The sequence below is a fragment of the Equus asinus genome, chromosome 17 (assembly GCF_041296235.1).
Source record: "Equus asinus isolate D_3611 breed Donkey chromosome 17, EquAss-T2T_v2, whole genome shotgun sequence".
Classification (NCBI taxonomy): Eukaryota; Metazoa; Chordata; class Mammalia; order Perissodactyla; family Equidae; genus Equus; species Equus asinus.
Genome location: NC_091806.1, coordinates 49,983,229 through 50,009,035, shown reverse-complemented (window position 1 = coordinate 50,009,035; position 25,807 = coordinate 49,983,229). Strand labels below are relative to the sequence as shown.

The 25,807-nt window shown below is 59.0% G+C and overlaps 2 protein-coding genes and 1 long non-coding RNA gene across 4 annotated transcripts; 2 read left to right on the top strand and 1 right to left on the bottom strand.

The window, feature by feature from the left end:
* The first annotated feature begins 3,609 nt into the window (after positions 1–3,609).
* GATD1 (glutamine amidotransferase class 1 domain containing 1) lies at positions 3,610–11,238 on the top strand. 2 transcript variants are annotated; one of them, XM_014831524.3, is made up of 8 exons: positions 3,610–4,083; positions 5,687–5,763; positions 6,321–6,426; positions 6,817–6,924; positions 7,972–8,066; positions 8,836–8,929; positions 9,197–9,308; positions 9,419–11,238. In XM_014831524.3, exons 1-8 carry the CDS (start codon positions 4,020–4,022, stop codon positions 9,423–9,425), a joined length of 663 nt encoding a protein of 220 aa, XP_014687010.1. In that variant the 5' UTR covers positions 3,610–4,019; the 3' UTR covers positions 9,426–11,238. The 2 variants fall into 2 exon arrangements, with proteins under 2 accessions (XP_014687010.1, XP_014687012.1); XM_014831526.3 differs by having other exon boundaries at positions 3,928–4,083; positions 9,197–9,451.
* A 1,564-nt stretch (positions 11,239–12,802) lies between these two features.
* On the bottom strand, positions 12,803–23,263 carry TALDO1 (transaldolase 1). The gene is made up of 8 exons (XM_044749910.2): positions 23,008–23,263; positions 20,068–20,191; positions 17,647–17,754; positions 17,204–17,335; positions 14,226–14,401; positions 13,646–13,843; positions 13,300–13,445; positions 12,803–13,016 (listed from the first exon to the last, which is right to left on the bottom strand). Exons 1-8 carry the CDS (start codon positions 23,102–23,104, stop codon positions 12,984–12,986), a joined length of 1,014 nt encoding a protein of 337 aa, XP_044605845.1. The 5' UTR covers positions 23,105–23,263; the 3' UTR covers positions 12,803–12,983.
* LOC123277874 (uncharacterized) lies at positions 23,256–24,904 on the top strand. The gene is made up of 3 exons (XR_006515117.2): positions 23,256–23,466; positions 23,815–23,929; positions 24,558–24,904. It is a non-coding gene; the product is annotated as an uncharacterized lncRNA (long non-coding RNA).
* The last annotated feature ends 903 nt before the right edge of the window (positions 24,905–25,807 follow it).

The following is a 25,807-nucleotide window of genomic DNA, read 5'->3' as shown; positions in this document are numbered from 1 at the left end:
CCCTGTCCTTACGGCCTGGGCATCGGGACAGGCCAGCTCAGGACGGAGCCTGTCTCCTTGTCAATCACCCTACTACAGGCCACAAAACGCCACCACCTGCCCACCTGTCTGGCATCTTCCAGCTGGCCTTGCTGGTCTAGGGGGCAGACAGTGGGAGCAGAGGTGGCTGCTCCCACCCTTTCACAGTGCTGATGCCCAACTTGAGGTAGGGGGACTCCTACCCAAGCCCACTGCCCTGGTCCCAGCAGCCCCATACTTCTGGGCTGTCACCTGCCACCCTCCACTTTGCAGTTCAGGGTCTGCGTAACTCACGGGTTCTTGGGGTCCTAGTCTCCAGACTCTACCAGCCTGGCCTCAGCCAAAGGAGAACCCGGAGCTGAAGGGCCTGAGCCAAGCTGGGAAGAAGGATGCATCTGGGACCTGGGACATGGGCCACCCCACAGGCTGTCTAGATAGCAGGGCTGCCCATGACATGCCCACCCTGGGAGAGAGCCCCAGTCCCCAAACCTGAGGTCCACCCAGTGGCCACGCTGAGCTAACAGAAAGGCACTCAGGGCAGCTCTGTGGTGTCGGGGGTGTTCTTAGGGAGTACTGGGCAGAGAGTATCCTGGTCATCCATGGGCTTTGAGGTATGGTTAGGAGTTTGGTAGGCAGAGAAGAGCTCCTGCATTTCAGACGGAGGAGTAGCAAGTGCTGAGACACCCAGGGAAAGGCTCAGGTGTGCTCCAAAAAGGAGGAAGTTGCCAAGGAAGGAAGCAGGGGTGAGAGGGCCAGAGGCATTGGCCAGCTTCACAGGGCAGGGCAGAGAGTCCCCCAGGAACGCCCCCCTACTCATCCGTGGCCCCAAGCGCAAGCAAGTTCCAGAGACAAGAATGAAACTTAAGCTTTTAATTGGTGCGTGACAATGTGTCCTGTGACACACACACACCTTGTGTCCCAGGGTCTCTAAACAAAAGCAAACCCCAGGTTCAAGGGCACGACCCCTTCCAGCAGGGCCCCTGTGCTCAGCCCCCAAGCCTTCCTCCATCTTTGCCCGCCCCTCCTGGGCACTCTGTCAGATGCTGAGGCACCTGGACAACACCTAGAGGATGCTCCAGAACCGCACGCCCAGGGGGAGGCAAGCCAGCCCCACACCTCAGGACCTCAGTTATGACCCTGGACCCCTGGACAAGGGCCTTGGGAGGGGGCTCGGCAGGATGGGGAAGGGGTACCCCTAGATGGGGCCCTGGAGGGGGAGGCCCTTCCCCCAGGCCTGGACCCTTCCGAGGAGACAGTCACCCAGGCCCGGGAGGCTGGCTGCAGGCCTGTCTGGCCCCTTGAGGCCTCCTGTGCTCAGCCCCGGGAGGAGGGGCTCCCTGCCGGCCGCGCCCCTCCCCCAGCAGCCCCCGTCATGCCCAGGGGTGCACTGTCGCCTCACCCTGACGTCGGCCCTGAGGCAGGGCCTGAGTAGCATCCTGTCCTCACTTGGGGGTAAGGGATGTGGGGGGCAGGGGCCAACTCACTGGAATGGGAACCCACTCAGGAAGGGGGCAGATGAGCCAGCATGATTGGGTGGGTGCAAGGGTTGGGGGCTGCTGCCCAGCGGTGGGACAGCAACCGACCACAAGCCCACCCGGGGGGGCACCTCATCTCAGGCTCACCCCAGTCACCATGACAGGGCCTCACGGGTCATCTTGTCTGTGTCCTTACCTTACTGTTCACAGGGCAGACAGAGAGAGGCAGGCAACCGCCAGACCTGGGATGAGGCTTCTGGTTGGCGAGGCGCCATGCCACCTGCCCCTGTGCAGGATGCCCACTCCAACTCCAAATACCATGGGGGACCTGCACCCCCACAGGCTTACCCACGTCGGGAGCTGGTGACATGCCCAAGTGCACTGCAGTGGAATGGGGTCACTCACACACACATGGCCTGGATTGAGGCTCGGGTCATGTGCACATGTGAGACCTGGACCTGAGATTATGTGCATGCAAGTGACCTGGCCTCGGGGGTCTGCTCCCCCTGCTTGGCTGTGTGGGCCCATCTGGCAGGCATCCTGCGAAGTCCCAAGTGTACACTAGGATGCACACTGCCTGTGAGCACAGGGGCACGCTCACATGCGCACGCACACACCAGCCCCACCACACAGCGTCTTGGCCAGGGCATCCTCTTCTTTAGAGACAAACCACTCAGCTAATGAGTCCCTGTGCTCAAGGAGGAGGCGGTGGGAGGCTCCTGCAGACTCAGCTCTTTCCCCACCGGTCTTCCCTGCTGCACCTATGGCCGGTTCAGCCGGCTCTGGTGCCTTAGGGACACCCTGGGGTAGTGCAGGTGGGGCTGGGCCAGCAGGGGGACCTCATGGCTCCTGCTCCACGCTGGCTCCTCCAGCTCCTGGGTATGACACTCAAGGATGTGCATAGGGGGTACAGACACCCCCTCCCTAGATCCAGAAAGCTCTGAGTGGCTAGGCCTCAGGGCTGTGGGTCTCCATCTGATCTCCCCTGTGCACCCAATGCAGGCTCCAGGCTCCTGTCCCCTGTCCCCAGGCCCCGCTAGTGCCAGGAGCCCCCAGCTTCTGCTTCACCTGGGATGGGGGGAGGGCCTCACAGTGGGTGAGGGCAGGGTGCTCCTCACTGTGTAGCTGGTGGTCAGGGCCTGGGGTGTGGAGCTGGGCTGGGCTGGGCAGAGGGCAGAGCCAGTGGTTGTGGAGGCAGAGGGTGCCCAGGGGCAGTGCCTCGGCCTACACTCGCCCACTTGGGCAGTTCCCACCCATGACAAAGGTTTCCCCGATCAGTGCAGAGGCTGGCAGGACCTTGAGGGAACCCTGTTGTGGCCCCTCCACACTGGCAGCAGGGAGTCCTGGAGGCGGACTGTGGAGGGCAAGGGGGGAGCCTCCCTTCTCCCCAGCCCAGGCTTTAGGGAGCGCTCCCCAATCTGCTGATGATCCACTTGTACACCCCCCACCGACTGCCTCCTCCAGTCTGGAAAAGCTGCTTCAAATGCAGCCTGGCCAAAGGGCACCCTTGATTCCCTTACCAACTCAGCACCCCCAAAGCACCCTCACCTCAGGAAGGACACCCCATTCTCCCAGGGGCTCAGGTGAACCCAGTGACCTCACTACTTCTGTCTCCCCTCAACCATGCTGGTTGAGGTGGAACCCATCCACCCCCACGGATGCCTGTAGACCCCTCCCTGGTCTCTGGGCTCCCACCCCGACCCTCACAGGGACCCAGTGCTGCAGGCACCAAAGTGCCCTGCCTGGAGCTGCAGCCTTCGCTGCCGAGATGTGGCCCCCATCATCTCCATCTGAGCTCCCGCCTCCAGCCTCCCCTGCCCTTCTCACCCTCTAACAAACTGTGCAGTGACCTTCTATGAATCCACGGTCCAGCCCTCATCCCCAGGACACCAGCCCTACTGGGCAGGGTGCTTTGCCCTAGCATTCCATGCTGTGTCCCGAGCGTCAGCTCGGAGGGTGACACAGGTGGCTATCAGTGATCGAATGCTAAATACCTGAATCTATGGGGCAGGGGAACTTCGTCTACAGGGGAGGGGTGGGTGGAACCTTTGTCTATGGGGAGGGACCCTCGTCCACGGGGGTCACTGCCCTGCGCCAATAAGGGACGAGAGAAAGGGAAGGAACTGTGGTCCTGAGCGCGAAAAGCGCCGGGGCGGGGGTTTGCTCAGGGCTGCTGAGGCTTCGGGCCCGGGAAGACCCTCGGGGCTGTCTCCTGTCCCCTGCGGCCCAGCCCAGATCCCCTCTGCAAGCCCCCGGAGCTCGGACGGCCCAGGCCTCAGGGCGCAGGGCGGACCCGGACCTGGACCCGGACCCGGATGCTCGCCCGGAGGGAGAAGGCGGGGTCCAGCGGGAGGAGGGAAAGGGAGGGAGTCCGGCGGGAGGAGGCGGGGAGCATGCGCCCAGCGCGACTCGCGGCTCGGTCCCCGGGCCGCTGCCGCACGTGACAGTGACTTCCGGCTGCGGGCTCACGCACGCGCGCAGGCACGCTCCGCGCACGCGCAGTCCGCCCCGGCCGCCGCCTAGCCCATGGCGTCCGAGCGGCTCTCGAGCAGGCCAGCCTGCCTGCTGGTGGCCAGCGGCGCCGCCGAGGGTGAGGCCCCGCGCACGCGGGCTCGGGAGGGAGTAGAGCCCTCCTGGGAAGGGCCCGGCCGCTGCGAGCGTGTGGTCCGGCAGCCGCGGGGGCACGGGCCCGGGTGCGGCCTGCGAGCGCGCAGCGGTGGCCAGCCCGGGCAGAAGGAGCCGGGCAGCCGGGGGCCTCCGTGCGCCAGGCCCGCTGCCCCAGGGGCCCGGGGCGGGTGTGTCGAGGACGCGGGGCCGGAAGGCCCGGGGGTGCGGGGCCCTGCTGAGCGGCAGGTCACGAGCGTGTCCTCTGTGCCCATCGTTCCGCCGCCCGGCCTCGCACACCCCCAGGAGGCCGAGGGGTTGGAGAAGGGACGGTCCTGGTGGGACGGGGGCGTGCAGGGAAGCCGGAGGGCGCCCGGCGCTGCTCTGAGCACTTGCCAGGTCCTCCCCTGTGCTTCCTCTCTCGCCGAGGGAAGGGATGACCTCAAGGTCGCATCTCGGGGAGGTGGAGGGCCCGGGTTGGGGCCCGGGGTCTGGCTCTGTAGCTGCCCAGGTGGACGAGGGAGAGAGGACTGAGGGTGATGAGGTCACGGGGGGCTCAGCCCCAGGAGCCCTGAGTGGGTTTCTAGAAGGAGGGTAGGAGGAGCCGGGTCCCTGCCACTCCCCTCATGCGGAGGTGTAGGGTGGGAGGAGCCATTGAGAGTGGGGTTCAGTCCTGGAGAGGAGGTTGTGGGTCACCTCCAAAGGTGGATGGTTGGAACTGGGTAAGAGTGAGGAGGGATCGCACCGGTTTGTGCCACAGGGAGGGGTTGTTGAGGACATGGAGTGGGGGCACAGCTCTGAAAAGGCCACTAGGCTCTGTGGGCAGGACAGGTGGGCCCTGGGCTGCAGCAGGTAGGGCTTGGGGGAGTGAGGGTTGAGGAGCTGGGAGGGCAGAATTGGGCAAAGTCTGGCAGATGATTTGGGGAGACTGCTCAACACGTGAACTCTTTATGATGAATATATGTTAATTCGTGAGAGTGAATAAAGATGAAAATGAGATTTAGAGATTGGGTGTCAAGATTAAAATAAAAATGAGAAACACTGACCAAGCCCATTTAGAAATGGATGTCTCACAGCCTCCAGCAGCCAGGAGCCTTCCTACAGGGTGTGGACAGAGAGCTAGCAGCAGTGTAGGGCATGGGTTCCGGATGCTGGAGCCCTTGTGATGAAAGCGGCCGCATGTATTTGGGCCAGGGCAGGCAGTGTCTTGGCCTGTGGGGAGGGGTCAGGATTCCCCCATGCTGCTGCTGACAGCAGCAACCCCACCTCTGTGGGCACAGGCCTTACTCACTGCCGCCCCTCCCTGGTGGTTTGGTGAGCAGACAGCTGTGTGAGGGAAGGGCACTGTGGGTTTGCCTTCTGGAGAGTTCTCTAGTGGCCAGGCTGGGGAGAGAGCCCACTCTGGGGATGGAGGGGCTAGTGGGCCAGGGCTGTGAGAGGTGGGCCCTTGTGAGGTGGGGTGAGGGGCTGCTCCTTGGGGTGGTTCTGGGACCAGGAGAAGCCCTGGTATCTGGGCAGCCTCCCACCTGCTCAGGGCAGGAGTGGGGCTGTCTCGCCCTGTACCCACCAGGGATGTCCCCTTCTTGCAGGTGTGTCGGCCCAGTCCTTCCTCCACTGCTTCACGCTGGCCAGCGCTGCCTTCAACCTGCAGGTGGCCACCCCTGGGGTGAGTCCGGCCACCCGTTCTCCAGCCAGATGCATGCTGTCCCTACCTTTCTGGGAGTGAGGTCAGGAGAGTGCTCTTGTTCTCTGGGAGGAGCAGGAAGCCTGAGGTTGGTGTGACCCCAGGAGCTGCGCTGTGCCAGGGGCCGGGACCCCAGTGGCATCATCAGGCTCTGGTCCCACCCGTGGCGAAGGGGAGACCATGTGTTGTGGGTTGGTGTCTCTACATGTGAAAGCAAGGATGGCTCCGATTCTACCAGGAAGAGTTCTCAACCTCCTGATGGTGTGGGACCTGGGGTCATAGCAATGATGCATTATATGTTGGCCCCTTGCATGTTTCCAGCATCACCCCCATGGTAGGTGGAACAGCTGCTGCCCCTTATAGCAGGAGACTGCGGGGCAGGTGGGGGTCCGGTGTGGTGAGGCCCGGGAGGGGGCTGCGCTGTCCGTGCCTGTGTCCCCGAGGGACTGCTGTCTGTCTCAGCCCTCATCCATGTTTCCTCCAGTCCCTGTGATCCAACGGGTGTCCACTGCTGATCCTTGGTTTCTGGGCTCCCGCAGGGGAAAACCATGGACTTTGTGGACGTGAACGAGAGCAACGCGCGGTGGGTGCAGGACTTTCGCCTCAAGGCCTATGCCAGCCCCGCCAAGCTCGAGTCCATTGACGGTGAGGAGCTGTGGGGCACCCGAGCACTTGGAGGGTGCGGTGTGTGGGGTTCCAGGTGGGCTTGTAGCTTCCAGAGCGCCCCCTTGCTCTGCTCCTGAAGCACTGGGGCCTGCCGCAAAGTGCTGCAACCATGCAGGGCAGCCTCCAGTCCCGCCTCCTGGGCCTAGGATTCCCAAACTCCATCTATTGGGGAGAGGCGGCAGGCACATGGAGATATGAGATGGTGGGGAGTGGTGGCCGGGCCTTGGGAGACTTAGCCCGTGTAGGGAGAGTGACAGATGATGGCAGCTGACGGTGGGAGCACAGAGGAGCCAGGCTGATCCCTGTGGAGGGCCTGGTCCCACTGGCAACCCCGCTCTCTGTGACTCCCTGGCCTGTGTCTCCCTGCAGGTGCCCGGTACCATGCGCTCCTGATTCCCAGCTGTCCTGGCGCCCTGTCCGACCTGGCCAGCAGTGGGTCCCTGGCCCGCATCCTGCAGCACTTCCGCTCTGAGAGCAGTAGGTGACCCCTGGGACTGGGGGTGAGGGGTCTGCAGAGTCATGAGAAATGGGGCTCCATCCACAGGGAGGAGAGGGAGGAAGACGCCAGGGTGAGGAGTGAGGGCTGGGGGCAGTGGCCGCTGTGGAGAGCAGGGTTCAGAGCTGGAAACGCCAGGTCATTTTAGAAGCCAGACGGGGCCCATGTGAGGAGCCTGTGATTCTGACCAGTGAGTAGACAAGCTTGCTTGGCCATCCACACACACGGGAGTGGGCCACCCCTCCCCCTGCTCCTCCTCCCCCTGACTTTGTGCCCCTCAGGTCGCCATCCCTGGGGGCCCTCTGCCTGTCCCCTGCTGGGACTGGTGGCTGTGCGTGCTCCCCTGCCCACCGCGGGCTCCTCCGAGGCGGGCAGGCAGGATGCTGGCTTTGTTCCTGGTGGGGTTCCAGGTTCGAGGCCAGCCAGGAGGCTGGGAGGAAGGCTGCTCTGTGGAGACATGGCCTCTCGCCCTGGCCTGGCATTGAGCTGTGATGGGCCTGTCGATGGGACAGGAGCGGGACACTCGTTAGGGACCAACAGAAGGAAACCTGGGGGCTCTACACAGTGTCCTTTGTTGGTGGGAACAAGGCCTCCTGTCCCCAGCGTGGTCTGGACAGGCAGTGATTGTTCTCGGCCACCTCAGTCGTGGGAACACACTTGTGCCAGGCTGCCTTCTGGGAGGAAGGCTCGGAGCCAGGGTGACGGCTCAGCAGGACCGGGCACCGTCTCCAGAGGGACGGGAGGAAGGGCGGTGGTGTGGAGCCCTCCCGGCTTTGCCAAATGGACCTGAGCGCCCTCGTGACTCCTTGGATCTGGTTCTTGGCCACCAAGACATGAGGAGACTGGCTCTGAACCAAGCTTGGAAGCAGCTGAAGCACAGCCCTCGTGTTTCCGGCAGGGGAGGGTGGGGTGGGAAGGGGAGCGAGGGGGCAGCGGCCTCCAGGAGCTCTGCATGGCAGGGTTGGGAGAGGGCAGGAGGCCTGGGCAGGTGTCCAGGGCCTCAGGTTTGCCCTGCCCACTGCTTTCAGAGCCCATCTGTGCCGTTGGCCACGGCGTCGCTGCCCTCTGCTGTGCCACCAACGAGGACAGGTCCTGGGTGTTCCAAGGCTACAGTGTGACAGGGGTGAGTGCACTGCGGGGGTCCCAGGCCGCACTTGGGCCCATGCTGGAAGGCAGGGGGCCATGGTCCCCTCTAGAGTTCCAGCACCAGGCTGCCAGTTCTCCGTGCTGCCTGCTGTCTACCACCACCCCCAGCACCCGCCCCGCCCCTCGCCCCTGACATCCAGGCCGGCCCCCATGGGGCAGGCCCCCAGCCACGCTGACTAAGCTGCAGATGCGGGCTCTGCTGCAGCGGAGGTGGGGTCAGCCGAGGCCTTGCTTTGGTGGCTGTTGAGTGCACGGTGTTCTTCGTTTCCAGGAATGGTGCTGCCATTTGGGTGGACGGCCTGGGTGGCCGAGGAGCAAGAGGGAGGGTCCTGGGGAGGGAGAGTCCACGGCGCGCGCTGAGGGGGTTGGGTGGCTTGGGCCGGGGCGGGAGGAGAGGAGCTTTGAGCTCCTTGTGTGGCCCAGGTCCTCTCCAGCCCTTCGACTCCTGAGGGGCTCAGTCCTGAGGCCCCTGCCCAGCTCATTCTGGTCACCTGTGTGCCCTGATGCTGGGGGAGGGGGGTGACAGCCAGCCCCTCCCCCCACAGTGGCCCTGTCACCCTGAAACACCCCACAGCGGGAGGGCCTCACCCTTGGTCCCAGCTGCCAGCACCTTCTGCCTCAGCAGCCTCGAGGTCCGAGTCACAGAGCAGTGACACATGCCCCCACCCCCACGTGTAGGGAGGGCATGGTCCTCTGCCCTAATTTGGATCTGCCCGACCTGGGGCGGGTGCCCGTTTCCCCTGCAGCCCTCTGTGTACGAGCTCGTGAGGGCGCCCGGCTTTGCCCATCTGCCGCTCATCGTGGAGGACTTTGTGAAGGACTCAGGCGCCAGCTTCAGTGGTGAGCTGGGCGGCACTCGCAGGGGACAGTGGGGCTGCCTGCTGCAGCCTGCGGGCGGTCCTGGCCAGGCCAGCCACCTAGAGCTGAGGTTCAGTGGACACCAGTGGTCGGCAGCGCTGAGATCCAGGCGGGCTGACCCACTCACTGGCGCAAGTCCGCTAGGAGCTCACGGCCCTGAGAGGGTGGGTGGGTGGGTGGGTGGGTGGGTCTGGAGGCAGAGCCCAGTGAGTGGTGTGGCCTGAGGCCTGTGTCTCGGGCCTCCTGCAGCCAGTGAGCCTGATGCCATACACGTCGTGCTGGACCGCCACCTTGTCACCGGCCAGAACGCCAGTTCTACTGTTGCGGCCATGCAGAACCTGCTCTTTCTCTGCGGCAGCCGGTGAGAGGCGGCAGGCGGGGCCTGGCTCGTACAGGCCCTTCTGCTGGGCCATGTTGGCAGCGATGCCCTGGTGCTGGTGCCTGAGCTTTGACCCGGCGCCTGTCCTGCAGGAAGTGAGGTGGTTTCCTGCTGAGCCAGCCCACCTGCCAATGCCACCTCCAGACGGCCCAGGTGTTCCCCAGAGGTAGCTGGACTCCTCAGGTCTCCAGGGACCCCGCCTCTGTGACAGCCTCTGAGAATGGCTCTCAGATCTCCTGACCTGGCTTGGTCGGATTGTTGGAGGGCACCAAGGATCAGCCCTGAGGAGCGTAGGCTCTGGGGGAGGGCCGGCTCCCAGCCCCCGCACGTCCTCCTGGGGAGGAGGTGGAGAGTGCTGAGGTGCTGGCCCTGGGCGGTCATGAAGAATTCCAGGTTGAATGTTCCACGGAGAGGTGGTGTCGAGTGAGTTGGCTCTGGAGAGTCCTGGGTGAGGTCTTGGCCCGTCTGGTCTTCCTGGGGCCGGCACTGGATGGCTGTGTCTTTCCTCTCTGCCTGTCCCTGTCCCCCCAGGTGGAGCAGAGGCTGACCCTCCCCAGGAGCCAGGATAACGTGCCAGCTGGACCTGCGCCCCAGGAGCTTGCTTCTGGGTGGTGAGGGTCGTGCCTAGGCCTGTGTGCTGCCCCCGACCCCTCTGGGCATTGGTGGGGGCCATGTGGGGAGGGGCCAGCTGACTGGAGCTTGCTCAGCACTTTAACTCGCCTAAGATGAAAGGGGGTCTTCTGGTGGCCACCAGCTCCTGGTCCTGAAACTGGCTGGTGCTGAAGGATCTGTCTGAATTTTAACCTTGCCTGGTACACGGTTTCAAAACAGGATGGCGACCCCCTGTGAGGCCAGGATGGCCCTCAGGGTGGACGCACTGTTACTGCAGCCTTTCTGACGTTGAGAGAAAGACATTTAACTGATTACAACACCATGGGCTTCTTAAGACCGCGCTGCTCACCCAGGCCCTACCCAAGTGGCCTGAGGACACGGTGGCCATGCCCAGTTGCGCAGCTGCTCTGCAGGTTTCAGGGTGGAAGTGACAGAAGCATAAGCTCCACTTGGAAGGAGGCCCCGCGGGTGGCCTCCTCGGGTCAGCCAGGGTGGCAGTCAGTCCTCATCTCTCAGGCCCTGGCCAGGCCTTTGCTGGGGATGCCAGGCAGCTGTCCAGCCGGCTCCCTCCCAGTGCAGCCTGGTCACCCCGCAGCCTCCCTGGGTGCCTGGCCTGGGCAGAGGCCCTGGGATGAGGCCTCCAGGAGCCACTCGGGCCCCCTTGTGTGTTCCCACCTTCCCATTCCCCTCCTCACTGGCTTTGCCACATTCTGCCCCTCCAAGTCCCAAGCCACTTCCTTCCTGCTCTGTAGACCACACTGAGATGCCCCAACATGTGCCCTCCTGTCGGCATTTCCCGGGAAGATGATGTTGGGAGCCCCTGACACCTTGTCGTGCCCTGCACACTGTGGGTCTGGCTAGCCACCCGCGGGGCCTCGGTCAGCCCCCGTGTCAGCAGTTATCACCCTGTGGTGATGGATGTTTCTGGACAAAAGGGTGTTTTAAATACGTTGCCTTAGGGTCATTATCTGTGTCATCTACGAAGAGCTAGTAACACTTGCTGAGGGCTTCTGGTCTGTGCTTCTCAGCCTTCCAGACTAAGGCACAGAGTGGGTCTGCGGAGGGCCCCGCCAGCCCTGTTCCATGGGTGCCTGCTGCGGCTCAGTCCTGGGTCCGCCAGGTCCAGGGCATGGGGCACAGGGCTGGGGCTGCCCACGAGGCTGGGAGGAGGAGGAGAATGAAAACCCCGGAAGGTGGCAGGGGTGGGTGCAGGTGCCCTCTGGGATTTCCCCACGCGCCTAGCATGTTTAAAACAGAGTCTGACATTTACCCAAGAGAAATAAAAACTTACAACCCCACAAAAATGGTGCATGGATGTTCCCAGCAACAACATTCACAGTAACGAAGGGGAAACCAAGCGGCAGCTCCCATGAATGGGGTACTCTTGTTAATGGACGATGTTAGTATCCATACAGTGGGGTATTATTATTTGGCCATAAAAAGGAAAGAAATTGTAACATTCTACAACATGGGTGAACCTTGAAAACGTCATGCTGAGCAAAAGAAGCCAGACATAAAGGACCACATGTGACTTCATTAATAAGAAACATCCAGAAAATGCTAGTGCAGTAGGTCTTTGTGGAAGGAACGTGCAGATGACCGTGATGTCTCCTTTTTGGGGGATGGGAAGGTTCTAAAGCTAGTGGCTGCACGGCTTTACGGCTTGTAAATCACTGGACTGCAGACGTGAGTGGGCTCAGTGTCTGTCAGTTATGTCCACAGTCATGCCTCCACTGACCCAGCCTTCATCCTGATACCTCCATGTCCTAGGATGTAGCCCGTTGACCAGCTTGGGGAGAAGACTTGGCGCCATCCCACCAGGCAGCTGAGGGCTGGGAGGGACTCGACAGAGGGTGAAGCCCTGCCCACCACTCTTAGACACCCCAGCTGACCCCAGTGATGTGACATGCCCCATCCGCCACCCACCCCAAGGTGGCCCCCTCAGCACCCTGGATGGGCTGAACCTGCCCAGGAAGGCCAGGCTGGGGTACCTGAGGTGGCCCAGCCCACGGTAGGCCTTGTCCCCAGAGCTTGTGCTATCTGCAGTGCTGCCCCTGCCCTTGGGGAGAGTGGCCAGGAGGCTGCTCCAGAAAATGGGCAGGGCGGTGGGAGGCCCTGCTCACCTGCTGCGCCTGGTGCCTGATGTGCCTGCAGAAAGCTGTGAGCAGCTGGAGTCTGGGCTTGGCAGGGGCTCTTAGGGAGGGGAGGAGGAAGGGGCCCTTCCCAGTGCAGCAGGTCACATGCAAAGTCCAAAAGGCAGTAAAGGTGTCTCTTCACCAGCTGTGCCACACCCATTGCTCTGGGATTAAGAGGTGTATCCAGAACATCTTGGTTTCTAAGCTGGTGGCCAGTGCCATCCCCACGAGGTGGCGCCATCCCCACAAGGCAGGGCCATCCCCATGAGGTGCCCCCATCCCGGAACCTGGCATCCCGTGGAAGGCCGGCCTGGCCAGCACCTGGACAAGAGGCAGGAAGAGTTGTTCCTAAAGCAAGAGGGAGGGGCTGGCCTTGGCAACCGTATAACCAGGAAGCTGTGTGCAGCTTTGACTCCAGGGGCCCTGGGACGCCCCTGCCCCCAACTCCACCGCACACCCTATGGGCCTGAGGGCCATCAGGGGCTCTGGGCACCGAATTGCTCAGGGCAGTCCCCACCTCCAAAGTCAAAGGCCTCCTGGGCTCCCAGGTCACAGTGCCTGGCAGTGGGCGAGCGGCAGCTTGTGCCTGAGGCGAGGGGCTGAAAGTGCCTGTGTCACCTGACTAGGTGCCCTTGTGGTGCTCTTGACCCAATCCTGTCTTGTGGAGCCCAGGTTGCAGCCAACAGCTGGGCACCAACTGCCCAGGGGGCAAGGAGACGGGGCCAGTGATATGAAACGGCACGGGAAAAGTGACAGCTTTAATGCATTAGGCAAAATTTTACATAAAATCAGAAATCTATGATCCGTCCCTGCTCCAATTGGTAAAAAATGCAAGATTCATTGCAAGGCATGTGCAATCAGACCCCAATTCACAGACAGCATGGTCTGCGGTCCAGCCTCAGGCGCCACACTACTTTCCATTCTCTGCGCTGAACATCCGTTCCTAGAGAGGGAGAGCACGAGCGGTGCCAGGAGCACAGCCAGGCAGCGCACAACCCCCCCCACCCCCCCATTTCCGCACCTCGGAGGAGGGAGGCGGGCTGCTGGGTCTGCCCCAAGGCAGGGTCCCAGCAATCCTACGACCACATCCAGCAGACACTGCCCTTAAGATCACACAGGGCGGCAGAGTCCACTGACAGGCACTGCCCAGGCTGCCAGAGGAAGAGAAACACCGGGGGTCCCCACAAAAGTTCCGCTCTGCCCCGACTTCACCCTGGGGCACTCACCGTCAGCATCCGCTCCAGCTTCACGGCGTCTGCAGCAAACTTCCGGATCCCGTCCGAGAGCTTCTCCACGGCCATCTGGTCCTCGTTGTGCAGCCAGCGGAAGGCCTTCTCGTCCAGGTGGATCTTCTCCAGGTTGCTGGCCTGGGCTGGGGGAGGACAGAGGGGAGCCCTGAGCCCTCACTGCCCGGCATCTCCCACGTTGCAGGTGAGACACAGGCTGCCTGAGCCCCAGCTGCTGACCCCACCCCTCGGCTGCACTTTGCTCAGCTCTGTCTCCTGCACCCTGGGGTGACCAAGGTACCGAGGTCCTGGCAGCGGCCCAAAGAGGGGGGGCCCGGGGGCTTACCCGCCTTGGCTGAGAGCACTGGCGCCAGCTTGGTGCTGTCCTTGAGCAGCTCGCCCAGAAGCTTGGGCGAGATGGTGAGGAAGTCACAGCCTGCCAGCGCTTTGATCTCCCCCGTGTTGCGGAAGGAGGCGCCCATGACGATGGTCTTGTAGCCAAACTTCTTGTAGTAGTTGTAGATCTTGGTGACGCTCTTCACTCCTGGGAGGACACGTACCATGTTCCAGGACGGCCTCCTGGACAGCCAAGGCAGAGTCCCTGCTGCGCTGCCCGGTGCTGCCACCCCGTCTGAGCCCGCACCCACCCAACTCTGCGCCCCGACCTGACCCCGCACCCCCACGTGACCCTATGCCCCCATCTGACCCCGTGCCCCTGCCTGACCCTGCACCCACCCAACCCCGCACCCTTGTCTGAACCCTCGCCCATCCGACCCCACGTCCATGCGACCCCGTGCCCCCATCTGACCCCACACCCAGCGCAGCCCAGCCTGGCTCTGGGAGCAGACAGCACAGGCTCCTCACTCAGCCTCAGCGGTGCTGCTGGAGCCACTCCCCTGGCCCCGGTACCTCAAAGGGCAACTCACCGGGGTCCTCCAGGGGCTCGTACGATTTCTTGTCCGTATTTGCCACATGCCAATCGAGGATGCGCCCCACGAAGGGGGAGATGAGCGTCACCCCCGCCTCGGCACAGGCCACAGCCTGGGCGAAGGAGAACAGCAGTGTCATGTTGCAGTGGATGCCGTGCTGCTCCTCGAGCTCCCTGCAGGGATGGGGACAGGGATGGGGTGGGCATGAGCGTGCCGGGGACCTGAGGGACCATGGCCAGTGGCTGGCGTCCCACTCAGGGCTGCTCGCGAGCACCTGTTGTTTTAACATGGGACGATGCTTGGGATTCATGATCGGAGAGGTGGAGAGGGCTGCCCCTCCGTCGAGAGCAAAGCTGGCCCGCTCACCACACTTCTCCTCAGCCAGTGGGTCATAGGTGACCGGAACTTTCTTCATCAGATCCCCCATTTCAAAACAAAGGCAATGGCAAGAGAGGTCCCCTGAGAGCCAGCAGGTCTCCCTGGCCTGACCCGCACCAGCAGCTGGGGCCCTGGCCCCTCACCTCCTCACACAACTCACCGGGCTGGAGGTCCCCGAGTCATCCTGACTGCAGTGCCGTCCTGCCCTGTTCCACCCTCCCCTGCCCCCTGCTTGTCCTCATCCTTCCCGGGCCACCCTGCAGCAAGCCCACGGCACTCCACCCTCAGAGAGGAGCCCTGACCACGAGGGGCCCCAGGCTGCTGCCGGTCCTGCAGGAAGCTTATCACGGTCCACCCGAGGACAGGGCAATGGCCACACTCTGCCACGCCGGGGTGCAGGGTGTGACAGCTGAGCCTCTGCTCAGGCCCGTCCAGCACAGGCTCCCATCCTAGGGGACAGTTTCAGAGGCATCTCCGCTGTATGGTCACTGGAGTGTTCAAGAAGCGAGGCCACAGGGCCAGCCCAGTGGTGCAGAGGTCAAGTGTGCACGTTCAGCTTCGGCGGCCTGGGGTTCGCTGGTTTGGATCCCGGGTGCAGACAAGGCACCACTTGGCAAGCCATGCTGTGGTAGGCATCCCACATATAAAGTAGAGGAAGATGGGCACGGATGTTAGCTCAGGGCCAGTCTTCCTCAGCAAAAAGAGGAGGATTGGCAGCAGATGTTAGCTCAGGGCTAATCTTCCTCAAAAAAAAAAAAAAAAGAAGCGAGATCACAGAGCCTACACTCCCAGTGTGAGTCAGCAGATGGCAGACACGGTGGGAAACAGTCTGAAGCAACTCCACAGTGAACACTGAGGACCTTGTGACCCAGCACTCCACGCCTAGGCATGTGCCCACGAGAGAGCACACGTCTGCACGGAAACTCGCACAGGTGGTCTCTGGCTTGCAGTTTTTTTTAAAAGATTGGCACCTGAGCTAATTGCCAATCTTTTTTTTTCCCTCCTTCTCCCCAAAGCCCCCAGTACATAGTTGTATACTCTAGTTGTAGGTCCTTCTGGCTCTGCTATGTGGACGCCACCTCAGCGCGGCCTGATGAGTGGTGCCATGTCTCTGCCTGGGATCTGAACCGGTGAAACCCTGGGCCGCCGAAGTGCAGTGCGTGAACGTAACCACTGGCTCAGGGGCCAGCCCTACAATTTTTTAAAATTTATGATAGTGCAAAAGCAATATACATTCAGTAGAAACTATATTTCAAAGTTTGAATTTTGATCCTTTCCCGGGCTAGCGATGTGCGGCCTGAACCTCTCATGACGCTGGGCAGCAGCAGCGAGCATAGCTCGTCAGCCCCAATCACGAGCATGAACAATGGATACCGACCGCTGGGTGGCCTTCCCGTCAGGACAGTGCTCAACCCATCACGTGGGACAGTCCACACTGTTATACAGCAGGCTTTGTGCGAGAGGATCCCGCCCACCTGCAGGCTAAGCGAAGTGCTCTGAGCACGGTGAAGGTAGGTGAAGCTAAGCTAAGGACGCTCAGGAGCTCAGGTGGACTGAATGCGTTTTTTGTTGGGGTTTTTTGAGGAAGATTAGCCCTGAGCTAACATCTGCTGCCAATCCTCCTCTTTTTGCTGAGGAAGACTGGCCCTGAGCTGACATCCGTACCCATCTTCCTCTACTGTATATGTGGGAATGCCTGCCACAGTATGGCTTAACAAGCGGTGTGTAGGTCTGCACCCGGGATCCAAACCACTGAACCCTGGGTTTGCCGAAGCAGAATGTGTGAACTTGACCACTGTGCCACCGGGCTGGCCCCCAGGACTGAATGCATTTTTAACTTACGATGGGTTCATCAGGATGCACCCCATCCTAACTGGTGGAAGATCTGTACACAGATGTTTACAGCAGCATTATCCGTGACAGCCCCAAAGGCAGAAAGCACCACGTGTCCACTGAAGGATGAACGGACATGCAAAATGCGGTGTGGACACACAGTGGAGGATTAGCCTTAAAAGGAACACGGCCCTGACACGCACCATGACACGTGTGAACCTTAGAAACGTGCTCAGCGAGGGACGCCAGGCACCAGGCCTCGTGTCCAATGACCCTTTATGGGAAATGTCCACAAGAGGCACATCCAGACACGGAGAGGAGGCTCGTGGTTGCTGGGGGACGTGGAACAAGTGAACGCACGGACAGATGGCGTGAAATGAACCGCTCCCACATGGTTGGTCAAGCATTGCTGGTGTCAGCTCCTTCTGGGTGAGAACATCACAGGAGATGGCCTATTTTCACATTTTTCTCTGTCTTCAGCACTGGGCATATGTTTGGTGCAGGAATAATGTGTTCTTGATGAACTGCCGGTGTCAGCACGCGCGGATGTGGGCAGGGTGGGGGACAGGCAGCAGCTGTGGCTCTCTCACAGGGACTTTGCTTTCCTCTGGGTGGTGGTGAGGAGACTCATTTGAGCTATGGGCTGTGTCCCTCACTCTTGGCCCCCCAGGGCTGCAGGTCCAACTTGCCTGCAGCCGCAAGGTCCTTACCCCCAGAGTAGAGGCAGAATTCCCGACAGCGCACTCCTCAGGGGCGACACTTACTTTCCAGCCTGAATGCCTTCCCAGGTTGACGACAGCTTTATTAGAATCCGCTCCTTGCTGATCCCAGCTTCCTTGTAGAGCTCGATGAGGCGCCTGGCACGGGCCACCATGGCATCCTTGTCAAAGGAGAGCCTGCAGAGCAAGGGGCCGTGACAAAGAGCACTCACCTCAGGAAGCGGGGGCAGGACCCCAAGCCAGGCCTGAGCCCTAACCCTGGCACACCCTCGCTCAGGGAGCAACTTAGGACCCCACGGTCCATCATGTTCCTTCGCGGGACTGACACCAGAACACGGGCTGGAGACGAATTGCTCAACAGGCAGCACCAGCCATGGCTTCTCAGACAGGAGCAGGCCTCCGGAACACTTGGCACCATGTGAGAAACCACGGCCCAAGCAGATGCTCTGGCCCCAACCCATCAGCCCGCAGTGGCCCCGTGTCCTTACCTGGCATCTACTTCCGTGGAGACGCGGCCCGGAATCTTCTTCAGTATTTCTGCTCCAAACAACACAAAAAGTTTATCAATAGCATTTTTAATCTGTTCTTCTTGTGACCTGAAACACAAGGGAGGAAATCAGGTTAGAAGCTTGTTGGCTTTAAGCGTACAAGATTCTACAAAACCAATTCGGCTTTTCTTTTGCCCAATTCCTTTCCCTCCATCTTATTTGTGCTTAAAAAATTTTTTTATGGGGCCAGCCTGGTGGCACAGTGGTTAAGTTCGCACACTCCACTTTGGCAGCCCAGGGTTTGCTGGTTCCGATCGCAGGTGCAGACCAACACACCACTGGTCAAGCCATGCTGTGGCAGGCGTCCCACATATAAAGTAGAGGGAGATGGGCACGGATGTTAGCTCAGGGCTAATCTTCCTCAAAAAAATATTTTTTTATCATGCTAAAATACAAACAGTATAAAATTGACCTTCTTAGCCATTTTCAGGTGCACAGTGCAGTAGCGTTAAGAGCACTCATATTGTGGTATGGCCAACACTATCTCCCCTCTCCAGAACTTTCTCATTCCAGACAGAATCCCTCCATTTTGGCACTTGATAAAAATAATATCTTCACTCTCTCTGGAGTCCCCTGGGGGCAGCTGAGTGGGGTGCACCATGGTGTCCCAAACTGTCCAGAGTCTGAGGGTTCTCCCAACCCACTGCACATGGGAACATCTCCAGCACGTGTGCGCCACAGGGTAGGACCTGTGGGGCTGGGCGAGGGCACAGGCCTGTCTGGTGATCCCTAAGAACACCACCTCGTCACCTGATTCCAGGAGCACCAAGGCCTGGCTGATGCAGTCGGGGCATGGCAGAAGGGAACAGGAAGCTGGGTAGGACAGGGGGCACACGGGTGGAGGGGAGGGCAGGTTCAGTGCAGAGCAACCATCACACACCTGCATGCCACCTGGACCTCAGACATAGGAGCGCCAGAAAGGGACAGGCCGGAGAGGATGAGCTCCCAGCCAGGGCCACAATCCCCTGCAGGCACCACTCTCAGCTGTGCATTATCACCCTGAGGAAAACTTGAAACATCTAGCAGGCCAGCCCTGGTGGCCTAGTGGTTAAGTTCAGCGCACTCTGCTTCGGCGGCCTGGGTTTGGTTTCCGGGCGTGGACCTATACCACTCGCCTGTCAGTGCCCATGCTGGGGTGGCAGCGCACATACAAAAATAGGAAGATTGGCAATGGGTGTTAGCTCAGGGTAAATCTTGCTCAGCAAACAAACAAAAAAACGATCTAGAAAAGGCAAATCTATGGAGACAGAGCCAGTCTGTGATTGCCTGGGGGAGGGAGTGGGGACCGACTGCAAACAGGCACCTGGGAACATTCTAGGAGGTGAATGTATTCTAAACCTGGGTTGTGGAACAGCTGCACCACTGCATAAATCTACCAGAGAGAATTGGGCTCACTGTGCACTTAGCGAATTTTACTCCAATAAAGCTGTTAAAAGATAATAAAATGACAGAAAGCAGGTCAGAGGTTCCCCGGGCTGGCGAGACTGACTACAAAAGGGGAGGCGGGGATTTTCGGGGTGCAGATGTTCTGTCTCTTGGCTGGGGTGTTTACAGGGGTGTAAATGTTCCTGTAAACAAGACGCATTGAACTGTACACTTACAATGGGTGCAGTTCACTACATGTAAGTAACACTTCAGTAAAGTTGATAAAAATAAATATAAAATATAAAAGAAAAACTTAAAAAGCCTGCAGCCAAAAATATTTAAGAATTAAGGGGCCGGGGGCTGGCCCCGTGGCCAACTGGTTAAGTTCGTGCACTCCGCTGCAGGCAGCCCAGTGTTTCATTGGTTCGAATCCTGGGCACAGACATGGCACTGCTCATCAAACCACGCTGAGGCGGCGTCCCACATGCCACAACTAGAAGGACCCACAACTAAAATATATACAACTATGTACCGGGGGGCTTTGGGGGGAAAAAGGAAAAAAAAGAAATCTTTAAAAAAAAAAAAGAGAGAATTAAGGGGCCAGCCCGGTGGTGCAGCCGTTAAGTTCGCACGTTCTGCTTCGCGTGGCCCGGGGTTCGCCGGTTGGATCCCAGGTGTGAACATGGCACCGCTTGGCAAAAGCCATGCTGTGGTAGGCATCCCACATATAAAGTAGAGGAAGATGGGCATGGACGTTAGCTCAGGGCCAGTCTTCTTCAGCAAAAAGAGGAGGATTGGCAGTAGCTAGCTCAGGGCTAATCTTCCTCAAAAAAAATTAATTAATTAATTAGTTAAAAAAAAGAATTAAAATTCAGCGAGGGAGGCAAACAACTAGATTGGGATGGGGCCTGAGTATGCCCCTCGGCCCCGCAGGTGAATTCGGTTGGGGGGGTGGTGTTTGTGCTTGTGTGTGTCCCCCCCAACCCTGGCACTTACCCGCCCAGCTTCTTGCCATAGGCGATGGCCTCCTCCACCAGCTCCTGGTAGGCGGGCATCTGCGCAGCAGCCAGGATCAGGGATGGGTTGGTGGTGGCATCCTGGGGCTTGTACTCGTCGATGGCTAGGGAAATAATTTTGGAAAGCAGAAAAGTAAGTGGAGCACTGGCTTCCACTAAGAAACCCGTGACGGGTCCCCTAAAGCCCTAAACACATGGAGTCAGTGTCTCCTGAGCTGGGGCGCAGCCACACTTCCCGCAAATTTCTTTCCTGGTCCCAGAAGCTGGACAATAGGCAGCTGTGTGCACAAGAACCCAGACTAAGGCCAGAGACCAAACGTGCCCCTGCGAGAGCTGACTGCTGCCTCCGAGTGAGGAGGAGGCAGCTGGGAGAAGCCCGTACAGCCAGCGAGGCGCCTCCAGCTGCCAAACCGCTGTCAGGAGGCACGCTTGCACCCAAGGCATCAACAGAGTGACTGGACATAGTTATCTTCAACAACTGCTTCCTTTCTTCCTTAAACTATTCTCTCTTTTAACACATTAGTTCTTTCTTGGTAACCAAGCTAGGAATTCCAAGAAACCAGCAAGGCTTGACCAGGAGTCTCACCAGCCAGGCTGTTAAAACGGAAGGGTGCGCAGAGCTAGCCCATGGCCTTGACCTCCATCGCACGGCTCATCGTGTCCAGGATGAGCTGCTGGTTCAGTACGTTGATTTGGCAAATGAGTACTTTCAAAGTATCCTTTGATGACAAAACTACAGAGACAGAGAACAGCCTGGGGCTGCCAGGACACGGATGAGGAGACGGCTCTCAGGGGCACAGGGGAGAGCTCTGTGGCCGTGGGACAGCTGTGTCCTACCTGTCCTGGTGGCTAAACGAGTGTGCATGGGTTATAAGACCACCACACAGGATGCCGCCCCCCATGTAGGCTGACAACTGTGAACACTGAGCCAGGCCTGCAGGATGGTGCTGGTGCCAAGTTCCTGGTTCTGATATCACGCTGTGGTCAAACAGGATGTCACCACTGGGGGACGTGGGCGAAAGATTCATGGGACCCTATGGGCTAATTTTGCAACTTCCTGTGAGTCTATAATTATTTCAAAATAACAAGGACAAGTGCTCTGGAGCGGTGCTTAGACAGGTGGGTCAAACCCATGGAATGAGACCCTGAAGATGGTGCCTTTGGTCGTATACAACGGTTCCCCGATAAAGTTGACTTTTAGCAAAGTTAAAGATAAAACCAGGCCCCATCTGGGGTCAAGAGATGGGCATCAGGATCCAGGGACCCTTAAACTGAATGCAAAACTGGGGGGAGTGGGTGCGCTGTTCTGGGAAGAACATCCACAACTTTGATTATATTTTCAAGGAGGCCTATGACCCCCCCAGAGGCAAGAACCTTCACCTCACAAAATGACCAGAGCCGAATGCCCTATTTACAACTACATAACATTCATGGATACACATTATCAACTAATGTATTTTTTAATAAAGTTGTTAATATTCATTAAAAAAAAATAAAATAGTGCTTGGGTTTAGATATTTCTAAAAAGGAAAAAAAAAAGTAAGCATTCCCCAGGTCCCTGCCCGCCTTACTGGCCCTATGTTGTCAGAATGGGTAACGGAGTAGCCATCCCCCTGCCACCCAGTGAGAAGCAGTGGAAACAACACGGACTCGGGCTCTGTCGAGGAAGTGAAGATGATCAAGGACTCTACGTGCTAAGCCGGGAAAACAGGCGCAGAAAAGCATGCAGCCGCTCCCCCAGCACTTTCTACCCTATCAGTATCACTGCCAGGAGGGCTGGATGACAGTGTGGGGTGATAAAGGAGACCCTTATCTCCCTGGTAACAGGAGCTCTGGGTCTCCTAAGCTCCCCAGCTCCCACCAAGTGGGGAACTTTTCTCAATGGGTTTAACATACTCCGCTAGCAAGCTCAGGGGTTGGACTCAAGCCATCACTGTCTCCATCTTTCATATGTAAGCGGCCAAACATGCTTATTCACTCTCCTAGGCTCTGCTAGATAAACAATCCGCTTACACTGTGTTACAAAGGGGAATTAAAGCCTGTTTCTCAAGTCACTGTGAGAAAGCAGAAAAGAGAGGAAGTCACTTCTGTATTGCATGTCCCACGGCACTCATATCCACGGAGCATTTCACGATTTTCCTGAAAATCCTGTCTAGTTCACAGCAGAACAGAAGGTGGGACCATCTAGTCTGGGCACCGCGGAGGACAGAAGAGCCGGGGATTAACAGTAGGATCCTCCTGTATACTTCTCTGTGTTCTCCCCTGCTCTCCAATGACCACGACTCAAACCCAGGAAAATGTCAACTCAACAGCAGGACAACCTCGGCTTTCCTCAGTGCACCGAGCTGCATCCACCCAGGTCTGCCACCCCAGGGCGTGGGTGTGCAACTGTCGGGCCCCCTGCCACAAACGGTCACCAGCAGGCACGGCCGTCCCTTGGGCAGGGGCGGAAAGCGTGCAACAGGAGGTTTCAAAAGCAGGTGGTGTCACTGGCAGTTTCTGGTCTTTCTAGGCCCAGAACTAACTCGTGTTCCTGCTCGGCCGGCAGTCAACACTCGCTGGACAGAACTGCCCCAGCTGTCCACACGGACATCGGCTCCCCGTCCACCCCGAGCCCCTCGGGGCCCCGACCCGCCGACGGTCCCCCCGGGCTCCAGGCTCCGGGCTCCGCGGCTGCAGGACCCGGCGAGGGCGGGGCTCGGGCTTCCGGGTCGCCAGGCCCCGCCCCGCCGCGCGCGCCCCGGCTCCCTCGCCCGCGCGGCCGACCCGGCCCCGGCCCCTGGGGACCCCCGGCCCCTCAGGACCCCTCAGGACCCCCGCTTGCTCTGCCCCGGGCCCGGGGCGCCCCCGGCGTCCACGAGCGCCGCCGACACCGCCTCCAGGCACGCGTCCCGGGACGCGGGGCCCCGCGCGGCCTCACCGTGGAAGTCGCCCGTGTCGGCCACCACGGTGGTGAACTGCTTGAGCTGGTCCAGCGCACTCTCCATCCTCTGCCGCTTCACCGGGGACCCCGACATGGCGAGCGGCGGCGGCGGCGCGGCGACCACAATGCCCCGCGGGCCCCGCCCCCGGCGCCGGCCAATCCGAGAGCGGCGCGGGAGGGCGGGGCGTGGGCGCCTCGGCGACGGCGACGCCCCGCCCCTAGCGACGCCCCGCCCCCGTGCCGGCTCCTCGGGCGGCCGCGAAGGACTGGGCTGGACTGGGCTCCTCGGGCGGCCGCGGAGGGCGGGGCGGCGCTCCCCGGCCTGGATCGGCCTTGGGACACCCCCCCTCGGAGCCGGGCGGCCTCGTCCCCGGAGTGATGCGACCCGGAGCCTCGCGATCCCCGACGGGCGCCCCGTCACCTTCCCCTGGGCAATGCGGAGGGGGCTGTAGTGAGGTCAGGCCAATGATGCGTGAAACCGCCCCCCCCACCCCCGGCGGGCAGAGCCGCAGAGTGGGTCGCGCCAGCCCTTGGGCGCTGCAAACCATGAAACGGGCCTTCGCCCCTCCGGACCCTGATTGTGCCGGGCCACTGCTCCCCGCGGGGAGGGCAGTCGGTGTGAGTGGGCTGGGTGCGCGGGCCTGGGCTTGGGTCGCTGCCCCTTGACCCCCGTGGGGCTGCGGGAGCTCTGCCCTGGCCGCGCCCTCCAGGCCCTCGCTCGGGTCAGACGTGCCTGATGGCTGAGAAGGGGCCTGGAGAGGTGGCTGGGAAGTAGGGCCTGCGGTTTCCTTTTCTCCTGCACAGATCCAGAGCCACGAGCATGGAGTTCTTCCTTCCTTGACTGTCAACCCTGAAAAGAAAATGGCCCGTTATTTTTACCAGCAAAATGAGTTTATTCAAGAACAGCTGAGGAATTGCAGTTGGGTACATGAAAACTGTGGTGAACCACGGGCAAGTCCAGAGAGCAAAGGAGAGGGGGCTCGCCTTTATTGGGCAGAAGCAGAAATGAGGGGAGTGCTTTAAATGGAAGATCTGTGGAGGAGAGAGTTGGAGTGGTGGGGACTTCTCCTTGGCTGAGATGTATGTAGCAGCTTCTCATTGGCTGGGTTGTTGCTGGGTGAGGAGGGAATCTTCCTTCCTCCTGCTCCCTGGTGTCAATTAGCTGCTGCAGGGCGTATCTGCATAACAGCTTTTCCTTCTTTGCTTCCTGCCTCCATTTTGAATTAGGTTTTTGTTATCCAAATTTCACACCTTTGATTCTGGGAACCGGCTTCTGGGAATCTGTCCCAAATAAGGAGCTATAGGGCTCAAAAGGTGTCGGGCATTATGTAGAAAATCAGTCATGGGAAACATAACTGCTGGTTTTTATGAGGTTGCTTGTCTTTCTTTTTTTTTTTTAATTTATTGATTTGTAGGAGATCTTTATATATTCTGGACCAAGTCTTTGTCAGATGTGCAAATATTGCAGACGTTTTCTCCAGATCTGTGGCTTAGCTTTTCATTTTCATTTTCTTTCTTTCTTTCTTTCTTTTTTTTTTTTGAGGAAGATTAACCCTGAGCTAACATCTGCTGCCAATCCTCCTCTTTTTGCTGAGGAAGACTGGCCCTGAGATGACATCCGTGCCCATCTTCCTCTACTTTATAAGTGGGACACCTGCCACAGCATGGCTTGATAAGCAGTGCCATGTGTGCACCCGGGATCTGAACCTGCGAACCCTGGGCCCCTGAGGTGGAACATGTGAACCTAACCACTGTGCCATGGGCCTGGTCCCTTCATTTTCTTAACAGTATCTTTGATGAGAAGTTTTTAATTTTGATGAAGTTCAGTATATCAATTTTTAATTTTATGGTTAGTGCTTTTTTGTATCTTTTCTAAAAAAAATGTGCTTACTCCAAAATGAGAAAAACATTTTCCTGTTGTTTCTTCTAGAAACATTTTAGTTTGGGCCTTTATGTTAGAGACTTGGATGAATCTCAAATTGATTTTGTGTATATTACGAGGTAGAGGTCAAGGGTCATTTTCTCCACTTTTTCCATCTTTGTGGAAGGGATTTTTCTGTCTGTTGGGATGCAAAAATAGAAAATACACTTCACAGGTGAAGATATATACTATTCATCAGGGAAATGCAAATTAAAACCACACTGAGATATCTCTATTCTCTCACTCAAACGGCAAAAATACAAAAAGACTGGGGCCGGCCCGTGGTCAGGTGGTTAAGTTCTTGTGCTCCAATTCGGCAGCCCAGGGTTTCACCGGTTCGAATCCTGGGCACGGACACGGCACCGCTCATCAAGCCATGCTGAGGCGGCGTCCCACATGCCACATCTAGAAGGACCCACAACTGAAATATACAACTGCATACCGGGGGGCTTTGGGGAGAAAAAGGAAAAATAAAATCTTAAAAAAAAAAATACAAAAAGACTGACAACACCAAGTGCTGACGGGGATGTGGAGCAACGGGAACTCTCAGGCCCTGCTGGGGGGAATGCAGGATGGCACGAAATGAACTCTCTGGAAAACAGTTCAGTGTGTTCTCATGAAGTTAAACGTGTACTCACCAGGGGAACCACCTCCTCCACTCCTAGAGAAAAAATGTCCACACAGACATTTGCACACAGATATTCACAGCAGCTTTATTGATAAAAACTCCAAACTAGAAACAACCCAAATGTCCACCAGCAGGAGAACTGGATAAAATGTGGCGGCTCCTTACAGCGTAACCCACTCAGCGATGGAAAGAAGGGGCTATTGATGCCATAACAACATGGGTAAATCTCACGAGCACTGTGGTGGATG

What these genes read in the sequence shown, in the direction of transcription:
- GATD1 (XM_014831524.3), top strand. Translation starts at nt 4,020, where the DNA reads ATGGCGTCCGAGCGGCTCTCGAGCAGGCCAGCCTGCCTGCTGGTGGCC. An exon ending in CAAGCTCGAGTCCATTGACG is followed by an intron (nt 6,427 to 6,816) that starts GTGAGGAGCTGT and finishes GTCTCCCTGCAG; the next exon opens with GTGCCCGGTACCATGCGCTC. An exon ending in GCACTTCCGCTCTGAGAGCA is followed by an intron (nt 6,925 to 7,971) that starts GTAGGTGACCCC and finishes CACTGCTTTCAG; the next exon opens with AGCCCATCTGTGCCGTTGGC.
- TALDO1 (XM_044749910.2), bottom strand. Translation starts at nt 23,104, where the DNA reads ATGTCGGGGTCCCCGGTGAAGCGGCAGAGGATGGAGAGTGCGCTGGAC. An exon ending in TCCACGGAAGTAGATGCCAG is followed by an intron (nt 17,336 to 17,646) that starts GTAAGGACACGG and finishes CTTGCTCTGCAG; the next exon opens with GCTCTCCTTTGACAAGGATG. An exon ending in GAAGGCATTCAGGCTGGAAA is followed by an intron (nt 14,402 to 17,203) that starts GTAAGTGTCGCC and finishes CCATCCCTGCAG; the next exon opens with GGAGCTCGAGGAGCAGCACG.